Source organism: Leptodactylus fuscus, chromosome 5 (assembly GCF_031893055.1).
Source record: "Leptodactylus fuscus isolate aLepFus1 chromosome 5, aLepFus1.hap2, whole genome shotgun sequence".
In the NCBI taxonomy this organism is placed as follows: Eukaryota; Metazoa; Chordata; class Amphibia; order Anura; family Leptodactylidae; genus Leptodactylus; species Leptodactylus fuscus.
Window position 1 is genome coordinate 160,510,735 of NC_134269.1, and position 12,337 is coordinate 160,523,071.

The window sequence follows — 12,337 nt, forward strand, 5'->3', positions numbered from 1 at the left end:
GCTTCTAATGGGTAAACGATATGTGACCTGTCATTCATGTACTCAGCACACACTTTTATGTCACATGTCCTACAATGGTTGAAATCTATAATTTCATGATTTTTTATTTTAGATTCACTTTACTGGCATCCTACACACAGATTTCAACTTCACGAGTCATTAAAGTAGTCAGAGAGTAGACAGAGTGAGCTTGGATGTAGATAAAGGCATTATGGTGCCATATTTGTACCTACTTCTGGCATGGGGATGAATGCTGTGTTACAGTGCGGAGAGGCCCCTTCAGCGGGTATGACAATGACCTGTCCAGCACAGCAACATAGTGAACGGCAGTCATTTAAACAAATACATTTACCAACACCTAAGTTCACTCTGTTAGAATGTCTTGCTTTTATTATTTTAATATGTCTTTGCAATCCAGTTAAAATACAGTCCTATGACAAAGTTTGGGCACCCCTATTAATCTTAATCATTTTTAGTTCTAAATATTTTGGTGTTTGCAGCAGCCATTTCAGTTTGATATATCTAATAACTGATGGACACAGTAATATTTCAGGATTGAAATTAGGTTTATTGTACTAACAGAAAATGTGCAATATGCATTAAACCAAAATTTGACCGGTGCAAAAGTATGGGCACCTCAACAGAAAAGTGACATTAATATTTAGTAGATCCTCCTTTTGCAAAGATAACAGCCTCTAGTCGCTTCCTGTAGCTTTTAATCAGTTCCTGGATCCTGGATGAAGGTATTTTGGACCATTTCTTTCTACAAAACAATTCAAGTTCAGTTAAGTTTGATGGTCGCCGAACATGGACAGCCCGCTCTCAAATGATCTGAAAACAAAGATTGTTCAACATAGTTGTTCAGGGGAAGGATACAAAAAGTTGTCTCAGAGATTTAACCTGTCAGTTTCCACTGTGAGGAACATAGTAAGGAAATGGAAGACCACAGGGACAGTTCTTGTTAAGCCCAGAAGTGGCAGGCCAAGAAAAATATCAGAAAGGCAGAGAAGAAGAATGGTGAGAACAGTCAAGGACAATCCACAGACCACCTCCAAAGAGCTGCAGCATCATCTTGCTGCAGATGGTGTCACTGTGCATCAGTCAACTATACAGCGCACTTTGCACAAGGAGAAGCTGTATGGGAGAGTGATGAGAAAGAAGCCGTTTCTGCACGTACGCCACAAATAGAGTTGCCTGAGGTATGCAAATGCACATTTGGACAAGGCAGCTTCATTTTGGAAACAAAAATTGAGTTGTTTGGTTATAAAAAAAGGCGTTATGCATGGCGTCCAAAAAGAAACAGCATTCCAAGAAAAACACATGCTACCCACTGTAAAATTTGGTGGAGGTTCCATCATGCTTTGGGGCTGTGTGGCCAATGCCGGCATCGGGAATCTTGTTAAAGTTGAGGGTCGCATGGATTCCACTCAGTATCAGCAGATTCTTGAGAATAATGTTCAAGAATCAGTGACGAAGTTGAAGTTACGCCGGGGATGGATATTTCAGCAAGACAATGATCCAAAACACCGCTCCAAATCCTCAGGCATTCATGCAGAGGAACAATTACAATGTTCTGGAATGGCCATCCCAGTCCCCAGACCTGAATATCATTGAACATCTGTGGGATGATTTGAAGCGGGCTGTCCATGCTCGGCGACCATCTAACTTAACTGAACTTGAATTGTTTGTCCAAAATACCTTTATCCAGGATCCAGGAACTGATTAAAAGCTACAGGAAGCGACTAGAGGCTGTTATCTTTGCAAAAGGAGGATCTACTAAATATTAATGTCACTTTTCTGTTGAGGTGCCCATACTTTTGCACCGGTCAAATTTTGGTTTAATGCATATTGCACATTTTCTGTTAGTACAATAAACCTCATTTCAATCCTGAAATATTACTGTGTCCATCAGTTATTAGATATATCAAACTGAAATGGCTGTTGCAAATACCAAAATATTTAGAACTAAAAATGATTAAGATTAATAGGGGTGCCCAAACTTTTTCATAGGACTGTATATGCAAGTGACACTTCATGCTTTTGGCGCATAAACATGCAAAACTATGTTGTTTCCTTTTCTGTTATAATGTGACCTCAAGTACCGGTCCACTACATAGATTAGCTGACATTGTCACCTCTGCATATTTCTGATCTCATCATATACATACAAAGTATTACTGATTTTTTTTTTTTTTTTTTCTTCTTCTTCTATATAGCTATGTTTGCCAACATGATTTTCAGCCAGCAAACATTTACCATGATGACCTATAGTATACGCATATATTCCCGCATCCCTAGAGCACTGCCGCTATGCTTCATTTTCATTTATATATTAGTGATGTGGGTGATTTGGTTTCTACAAGTAGCTTGGTATAAAAGTCCTATTAATCTTGCTAGAGTAGCTGCCATCGCTTTCCTCTGCCCAGGTAGTGAACTTTCATTGTACAATACGTTTATGCTGTGACCATGCAGTGAAGCTGCGCCTGCTGTAATGGTTTTATAGTCCTTCACTTGGTTTTCCTTGTTTTTTTTTCCTCACATTTTCCCTCTACCCGGTTTCTCAGACTGAGGTTTACATTTAAACATTGTTGGCATTGAACAACTATATATGGCTTCATGTGTAATCTGACAAGTTTAGACACTGCATAGAGTAGCATGCATGTGAGATTGTGCACTGTTTTTTTTATGCATGTGTTATTATCATTTGGCTTGGTTTGGCTGTTTTCTATACTATTGTGGGAACATACAATACACTATCCATTCATCAGCTATAATGGTTGATGTGAAAATTAGCTGGGCTTGGATAACAACTAGTAATGTAATCTTTTATAAAAAAAAAATAAAAAAATCTTCATAATACATTGTTTTATGTTCATACTCCTTACCTATAGTCTATATAAACCAGAATGTCAGGACTGTACCACTTGTAATGTTGTTTTACTTTTCACTGGCCATACATAGTGGAGCACAGTTACTAAGTCTCTATGCCTCTGGCGCAAAAAAAGGCAAGCCTTGGATTTGCAACATTTTTTAGCAACACTTGAGACAAAACTGACTTTGGGTAGGCAAGGGTTTGCTGTGGACAGAGACATCAGGCATGCTAGAATCCTCATCATATACCAGTTTTCTGGAGTACAGGATGCCTGAAACTTACACCAGCCATGATTAGATATATGCACTGTGTGAATGGTTCATTAAAAGATAGAACATGCCCTATTTCTGGCTGGTTTTAATGGATCACACATAGACTCAAGTCTGTGAGGGATCTGAGTAAAACGGATTCCACGTGGATGCAAAATTGTTCTGAAAAAAAACCCTGTCCATTTCATCTGTTCTTCACAGCCATTGTTTTACAACTGTCGTATGAATAAAGTGCTTGAACGGTCTCCTTGACATAAGTCACTGACCACAGTTTCTAACCAATGATAGGTGCTGGTTACGCTTCTCCCTGTTACCCTAATGCCACCCTCAGGGATCCTGTAAAAATGTCCCAATAAATGCATTGTGCTTAGTTATAATACCTTTTTAATTATTCTGCTGCAGTTCATTAGATTTCTAGTCCCCATCTCCGTTCTGTAAAATGGCCGCAAGCTTCTCAGGCTACTCTACACACTGTGCTTTGGTAGTCTGAGACACTTCCCCCAGTCTTAGATGAACCAAGGGATTTGTCAAACCTGGTGTGTTTTACACCGGTCTCGAAGATCCCTTCACTGGTGGAAGATTTATCTGATTTATAACAAGTACAGTCTAAAAACTTACAAACCCAAATTCTTTTTATGCCACAAAATTGGTGTAGGGTTTGATGAATCTGCTGCTATATGCATCAAGTAGTCTGAGAAGCTGGGAGTCATTTTACAGGAATGAAGAGGGGGGGCTTGGCATTTGTGGAACTGCACCTTTTTACTATGTATTATGCATTTATTGTTAAACAGGTTGCTTAAAAGGGCTTTTTTGTATATAGCTTAGACTAAGATCACATCTGCATCAAAGTCTAACTGGTACTGAGTCCATCAGATATCACAGAAAAGTCTTACAAGGCTAATTTTTTCATCTGGTTTCCGGTGATCTGTTGTTGTCCATAATTAGACTGTCCTGTCTTTGTTTAATCTGTTCTTCTGTTCCTACAATGACAAGAACACATTAAATACAGATGAAGATACATTGTAAGTCAGTGACAAATAAAATAACATTATGTGGTTGTATTATGATGCTCATACTATCCTTTTTTGGAGGCTTCTGGTTTTATACAGACTTATAGGGACCCTCGTACTATGGCTCAGTTTTGCACCAATTTCACGATCTCTGTTTGCTGTCGGTATATTACATCATTCTTATTCACATTTATCTATATACTAACCTAGTTGTGTTTTGAAGCTGATAGCTGGATACAATGGTAATCTCTATGATCTTGACAGAATGTACTGAAGGTAGATACATTTCATCAACAATGATACATTGTTGCAAATTTAGAGAGACTTGTGTTGTATTGGGCTCACAAAGCCGAGTCCAGACTGGATACAATTCTAATCACTTGTCAGTGGAAAGCCAGGTTAGATCTGTGCTCGTTTTCAGCTTCTGGTTATAAATATTATGATGGCAATGGTGAGGAAGTAAAACCCAAGTATGTTACACAGATGTACAAGCTTTTTTCATGGATAGATTCATATCTGTGCCCCAGTGTCTGTCTGTCCAGACCTGTAATAAATCGCTGGGTGAGAAAGTGGCGCAAACACAACTTCTCGCCCAAAAGTTAGTTGATTTTAAAAAACGGACAGGAGGTGAACCCCATTATAATCAATTGGGTGCATCGGGCTCTGTTCGTGTCTGCTATTTTTGCAGTCGGGAGCAGATATGAATATAACCTTACACAGTCATTATTTACAGAAAACCAAGAGTCCCTTTTCATATGAGTTCATGGCTGTGGGTCTGAAGATAATGGTTACTACTTTGCCTGATAATATCCAGACCCAAAGAGAGGCAGTTGCCAGAAAACTTGATATCGTACCAGAAGCCACAGTACATTGCGGGGGACCTTTAGATAGTCCAACAGATACATCATTTCCATGTAAAAGCTGTTTATAAACATCCAAATGAGTCTGGAGTGTAATGGAAAGTGCCAGGACCTCCAAGGGCTCTGTATTCAGATCTGAGATAGCGAGGCCCTGGCTCTGGACTATGTAAAGATATGTGATGGTGCTTATAATGTCCTCTACAATACACTGTGGCTGGCTTGTAATAATTTGTTACATTAATTTTAATACAGTAAACCTGATAACCAGATTCCAGACACATTTCTATGTTCTTCAAGTTAAAACAAGACTGGAATTGAACATTATATAAGTGATTTTTATTGAAGTCAAATCTTATGGTGCTTTTGATACAAGGAAAGAATTAAATCTAGTTTCCTTCCATTTGTTCATGTATTGTTACCACATTTTATACAATGTTTGTATATTTAGAAATAATGATGCAATAAAATGTTATATATTGACTTTTACACGGGATTGACATTTTTTTGGACTGTGTACAGTGACAAATAGTTGTTTAGCAACATATTGTGTTTTAGTTGGATTAACAAATTTCACTAGTAATGTCAATGCTGCAAAACAAAAGAAACCGGAAAATCTGTACTCCTTCTGTAACCCCCATAGGCTTCAATAGAGTGGTCTGAATACAAACACCTCCACCAAATGCTTAAGGGAGTTGTGGCATCAGGAAAAAGGGTCACAAGATCCCAGAGGTGGGATATGTCTTATCAGATGTGTAACATGCTTAAGGTGAGTATAATCTTTTATTGCAGAGGTCACTAACTCTTAAAGGGAGTCTATCATTGGGGAAACTTGTTTTTTAACTGAAGCCATGTTGGAATAGCGGTTATAAAGGCTATTCTACTCCTGTATTTACTTCTCCTTGCCGCAGTTTGTCCAAAAAAGCAGTTTATTCACATATGCTTATGTTCCCCCTGTGCTACGAGCACACCATCATAATTCCTGCAAGCAGTGGCGTAACTAGGAATGGCGGGGCCCCGTGGTGAACTTTTGACATGCTCCTCCCCGACGACCTCGACCGACTCCATCCTCCGCATTCCTGCGTGCTCTATTATGTCCCTTAGTGGCCCCTGCACACAGTATTATGCCCCACAGTGGCCCCTGCACACAGTATTATGCGCCATAGTAGCCCCTGCACACAGTATTATGCCCCTTAGTGGCCCCTGCACACAGTATTATGCCCCATAGTGGCCCCTGCACACAGTATTATGCCCCATAGTGGCCCCTGCACACAGTATTATGCCCCATAGTGGCCCCTGCACACAGTATTATGCCCCATAGTGGCCCCTGCACACAGTATTATGCCCCATAGTGGCCCCTGCACACAGTATTATGCCCCATAGTGGCCCCTGCACACAGTATTATGCCCCTTAGTGGCCCCTGCACACAGTATTATGCCCCATAGTGGCCCCTGCACACAGTATTATGCCCCTTAGTGGCCCCTGCACACAGTATTATGCCCCTTAGTGGCCCCTGCACACAGTATTATGCCCCTTAGTGGCCCCTGCACACAGTATTATGCCCCTTAGTGGCCCCTGCACACAGTATTGTGCCCCTTAGTGGCCCCTGCACACAGTATTGTGCCCCTTAGTGGCCCCTGCACACAGTATTGTGCCCCATAGTGGCCCCTGCACACAGTATTGTGCCCCATAGTGGCCCCTGCACACAGTATTGTGCCCCATAGTGGCCCCTGCACACAGTATTGTGCCCCATAGTGGCCCCTGCACACAGTATTGTGCCCCATAGTGGCCCCTGCACACAGTATTATGCCCCATAGTGGCCCCTGCACACAGTATTATGCCCCATAGTGGCCCCTGCACACAGTATTATGCCCCATAGTGGCCCCTGCACACAGTATTATGCCCCATAGTGGCCCCTGCACACAGTATTATGCCCCATAGTGGCCCCTGCACACAGTATTATGCCCCATAGTGGCCCCTGCACACAGTATTATGCCCCATAGTGGCCCCTGCACACAGTATTATGCCCCATAGTGGCCCCTGCACACAGTATTATGCCCCTCAGTGGCCCCTGCACACAGTATTATGCCCCTCAGTGGCCCCTGCACACAGTATTATGCCCCTCAGTGGCCCCTGCACACAGTATTATGCCCCTCAGTGGCCCCTGCACACAGTATTATGTCCTTTAGTGGCCCCTGCACACACTATTATGCTCCACTGTGGACACCCATAAACAATTATTATACTCTGGGGTCTTTTCAGACCCCAGAGTATAATAATCGGAGACCCAGGGGAATAAAAAACATAAACCCACTGTTGCTTACCTGTCCCCGGCGCTGATGCTGTCGGCCTTCTTCAATGAGGTGGAACGTCACATGACCCGGGACGCAGGCCGGGTTCATGTGACGCCAGACAACTAGGCCTGAGGCCTGCCCGGATCGTGGAGAGGTAAGTAACAGTGTTTTTTTTATGTTTCTTACCTCTCCCGGGCCTCCGATCATTATACTCGGGGGGGGGGGGGGGGGGGTCTGAAAAGACCTCAGAGTATAATAATAGTCTTTGTGGGGCCCGCGGCGTCACTTACCGATCCCGGCCTAGCCAGGATCGGTAAGTACTGTAAATAGGGCCTGTTACTGGCTGGAGTAACTTCAGCCGGTAACGGCCTATTAAAAAAAAACAAAAAAAAAAAAAACGGAGTGGTAGCAGCTGTCACCGGGCCCCCTAATGTCCCGGGCCCTGTGGCAGCTGCCTCTGCTGCTATGGCGGTAGTTACGCCCCTGCCTGCAAGACTGCCTCCAGTGTTGCTTCTACAGGCTTTCTGCAGCTTCTGCTCTTTGCTTTGCAACGTGCATGCGCTGTTGGCCTTGCCACTCCGGTTTGGGCAGAGCCAACTGTGCATGCAACGTTGGCCATTTTTCTTTTGTCCCTTACAAGAGCGTACTCCGCAGTACACTCGTATTGATTCACATTATCGATGGGTCTCCTTTCTTCTGATCTGTCAGAGAACCAAAACATTGGATAGGTGGACCACTGAAATAGTAGTTACATATGGAGCCTGAAGGACCCCTTTGCTATAATGGGGTCTGTTGGATGCCCATCTTTTTAAAATGGGCAGTTGACAAAAAAGTTGTGTGTGCAGGACTTTTACAGGCAGACATTGCGACAGTCTCTGATGCCTAAGACTAAGACACTCTTGGAAGTTTACACTAGCTATTAGGCTAAGGCCCCATATAGCGAACCGCAGCTGAAAAAACAATGCAGAATAACGCAGCAAAAATGTGTTGCGTTTTTCTCTGCATTTTTTCTTCCCTTGTTAACTCCACAGGTGTAATGCAGCTTTTCTGCAGCTGTTTTTTCTGCAATGTATGGATAGGATTGGCCAGAATCTGATTCACTATGCCCACAGCAGCCAAAAACGCTGCATTTTCTTTGAGCAGAAAAGCAGCTTTTTTTTTTTTTTTGTACCAAAACCAGGAATGGGTTAAGCAGTAGGTAGAAGTATAAGAACTTCCTATATATTTCCCGTTCCTTCTGTATCCACTATTGACCTTGATTCTAAAAACGCGCAGCAAATTCTGCAACAAAAAAAAGCTGTTTTTCGTGGGGCCTCAGTCTCAGGCTAGTTTCACACTTGGCGCTGTACTCTTTTAGTGGATGGGATGGAGAGCCCATTTGGTACAACAGCGGTAACCCATAGACTATAATGGAGCCTGCCTGGTTTCCACTATTTTTATACCAAAACTGGCATAGAGAAAAGTCCTCCTGTATAGGACTTCTTTTGGACAATTTTTGGTGGTGTCTGCGGCGGAGTCAAACTCCTATGCAGCTGTGAACCTAGCCTAAGGCTGAGTTTACATGGGGTATTTTGGTCAGGATTTTGAGGCCGAATCCGCCTCAAAATTCTGACCAAAAAAACGGCTCCCATTGAAATCAATGTGAGCCGGTCAGTTCTTTAGGCCCAAATGAATGGGCCGAAGAGGGAGTGTCTTCTAATCCACCTGAAGAATGAGCATGTCGCTTCTTTTTCCGGGAGCCAGAAAAAACAGCTCCCGGAAAAAGAAGCGACATGCTCATTCTTAAAGCGGATTAGAAGACACTTCCTCCTCGGCCCATTCATTTGGGCCTAATCCGGACCGGAGTCTGTGACTGGAAACCGGTATACTGTACCGTCATCCAGTCACAGCTACCCGTATTTTGGACGAGAACCTGAGGCAGCCTCCGCGTCAAATCCGGTCCAAAACACCCTGTGTGAACCTGGCCTAAGTCTGTCCTATATGTTCAGCAAATGTGCCAGGAAATTTCCCAACAGCGAACGCTGGACTCACACTCTTAGGTTTATATAGGGAGGGGGGCTTATATGCAAAATGTAGGTGAAAAGCGGCCTTCTGAGTAGCCTTCAGGCTATATGCTGTATACTATGTATATATAATATGTAACTACACTGCTAACAGAGTCCACATCTTTGGGCGGGATTTCTCCACGTATGACTCCATTTCCCTTGATGTAAAGAATCTCTGCAGTTTACAGACGTATATACCGGCGACAAGAATGTGACTGGGTTATGTGGTCACGGGTGGTGAATTGTCCCGGCGTCCCCCATGAGCCCCTTCCCCTTATACACCCCGGCACAGCGCGCTTTCCGGCTACAATGTCGCGCTATGGAGTCAGTTACAGTCACCCTGCGCTCGTGTCTGCACTGAGGACTCGCCCTCTCTCCGCGCTGTGTTAGGCGTCGCTTGGCAACAAGTCTCGGCCACAGCTCCGTCTCACAGCCGGGCAGCGTAGACGGGGCTTCCCGCACAACACAGCAGGTACGTGTGTGAGTGGCTGTAGCGGTGGGGTCACTGACTGACTGGACACTTATGGGAGTAATCTGTAGGGACTTCTCCAGTGCTAATCTTTAGGGGCAGTTCCTGCTTTTTGCAAGGTTTGCACTTCATTGGCAAAGCTGCAGTTTGGCAAACCTTGGATGTGCACCTGTAAAGATGTCTGACATGAAAGGTAGACACTGGATCTACACATTGTGGGCAGAAGCCGCCCCAGAGGTCTGAGAAGTATCTGTAGACAACATGGCACATTGTTTCCATTTCAGAGTGCCCCCGAGACTGCCCCATAAATGCCAGTGACCGTATGTGTGCCAGTCCCTCATGAAGCACCACAGATGGTGAGGAGTCAAGTAAACATTAAAAAAAAAATCACCATCGTGTCAAAATACAGTACAAATAGATAAATGTTGTCATTGGACTGGAAAGTCGCTGTTCACACCCTTCAGAGCATCTGTTACTTTTTGCAAGTTTACCTTTTTTTAAGGGTCCGTGCACACGGAGTAAACGCACGCTCATTTTGGCAAAATGCACGTGTAAAAATAAGACTCCCATTGACTTCAATGACATTTTTAAACGTGTAAAAAAAAAAAAAACCCATCAAAATACACGTGTAAAATGTCATTGAAGTCAATGGGAGTCTTATTTTTACACGTGTATTTTCCCAAAATCAGCGTGCGTTTACTCCGTGTGAATGGACCCTTACTCAAAACGAAATAAACTTCTATAGAAAAGTTTCCAATTAGAAATTGTAGCATTTATTCCTGAAGGTCTATGAGAAAGTGACAGCACAAGAAGTGTTAAAAAGAAAGCCTGTATTTATTGGCTACAGATTTGGCAGCAAAAGTTCAAAGACTGACGCCAAATTTCAGTTTTCGCAGGTTTTCTGTTTCAGTGCATAGAAAAATATCTTTTCTGGTTACTGAAGTGCAATTATAAGATTTCCATAGGTTCTTACACTCTTATTGGCAGATACATGAAGTGTATGCAAAGAATCAATGGTCCAGATTTATTATGGCTGATATGCCAGTTTCCTGGTGTACAAGGCACAAAATAAAGTTACAATTTTTTGCAAAAAACATGTGGTGCAAAAAGGGGACGTAGTTCCTGCCCATAGATCCAAAAAATCAATGTTTTGTTCACCATGCCACTTGGCTATCACTTTTCCCTTGTGACTTGGTGCTCCATCAGACTGGAAAAAGCATTGGTCATCATCAAGTTGCTCCTGATTGTGTGGGAGAAGATTTTCTTGGCGGATCCTTAGATACCATTCTTTATTCATGATAGTGAGTGACCCACTCCCTTGGATAAAAGGTAGTCCCACACATAACTGGTCTCAGGATGCTTTCCTTTTGGTATGACACAGGACTTGCACTACAGTTTGTAGATTGAGTGAGTATAGCAGTTCCTGGAATGTAAATAATACCGGGAGCCATGCTATGTGTATGTACAGGCTGATCTGCAGGGGTCCCACGTGTTGAATCTTTGAACATATAAAATTAATCAATGGTCTATCCTAAGTATAAGCCATCAACGGGATTTATTACGGTATCAAAGGACATATGCATAAGACAAAAGTTGCCAAACCTTAGCAGTTTGGCAGGACTCATCATTTTCATATGTGCATGGGGACCACTCATTTCTCCTCCAACACTTAAGGATAAGGCATATTGCATTATACCATGCCCAATTCTGTGTTCCCTCAGGAGCTATTACCAGAGGTGCTTGGATGGTCTAAACTGATCATACAGATTACTGTACATATATGTACAGTAGGCCAAGACTCTCTTCAGAATCGGCTGACCATCTGATATATATATATATATATATATATATATAATCCTCTGACTAATGCAGGTTCATACTACTTCTCAGGTTTCCATTCTTCGGGTCCGTTTGGGGATCTGTAAAATGGAAACCCTATCTACTTGAAAAACGGTTACCTGTGGAAACCCGTTAACCCCATAGACTATAATGGACTGATCATATACTGAAATCGGTGGAGAGAAAAGTCCTGAGGAATGAGGGACAGAGTCCCCAAACTCTAGTTCTCCCCTGCCCAAAAGGTGATAAGTGTTTGTTTGCGGGAAAGCCCCTTTCAGTATGATATACTGTATTTCAAATATGTGTATAGATTGTAAATTTATCAATGATAATGCACAATTATTTCTTAGCATTTGTTTTATTTAGAATGATCTTGTGTTCTACTAGATCTGTAACATGGTTAAAGATGCTGGAGATGTCAGATCTCTATGGACTAAGCAAAAGCACAGCTCAGCCACAAATGAGACTTTGGACTCCAAGAAACTGTATCAGCTATACAATGACGTCCTGCAGCCTCTCAGCCTTTTCTCCAGTCAGACTGTATCTAAGAAGAAAGGTTTGTATTGTCCTAAGTCTTACAACCCGTTATATAAGTTAATTTCTGCTAAACTAAATGTATATGTGGAATTCAAGAGCGCACAACAACAACCAGCAGGCTTGGTCCCACAGCGCCACCTAACCA

The 12,337-nt window shown here is 42.7% G+C and overlaps 1 protein-coding gene across 1 annotated transcript in view; it reads left to right on the top strand.

The window, feature by feature from the left end:
- The first annotated feature begins 5,747 nt into the window (after positions 1–5,747).
- CCDC87 (coiled-coil domain containing 87) overlaps positions 5,748–12,337 on the top strand; it is a 40,165-nt gene continuing 33,575 nt past the window's right edge. Inside the window, exons 1-2 of the mRNA XM_075275884.1 lie at positions 5,748–5,777; positions 12,043–12,211. Of these exons, the coding sequence (XP_075131985.1) occupies positions 5,748–5,777; positions 12,043–12,211 (199 nt within the window). The remainder of the gene's footprint in view (positions 5,778–12,042; positions 12,212–12,337) is intronic.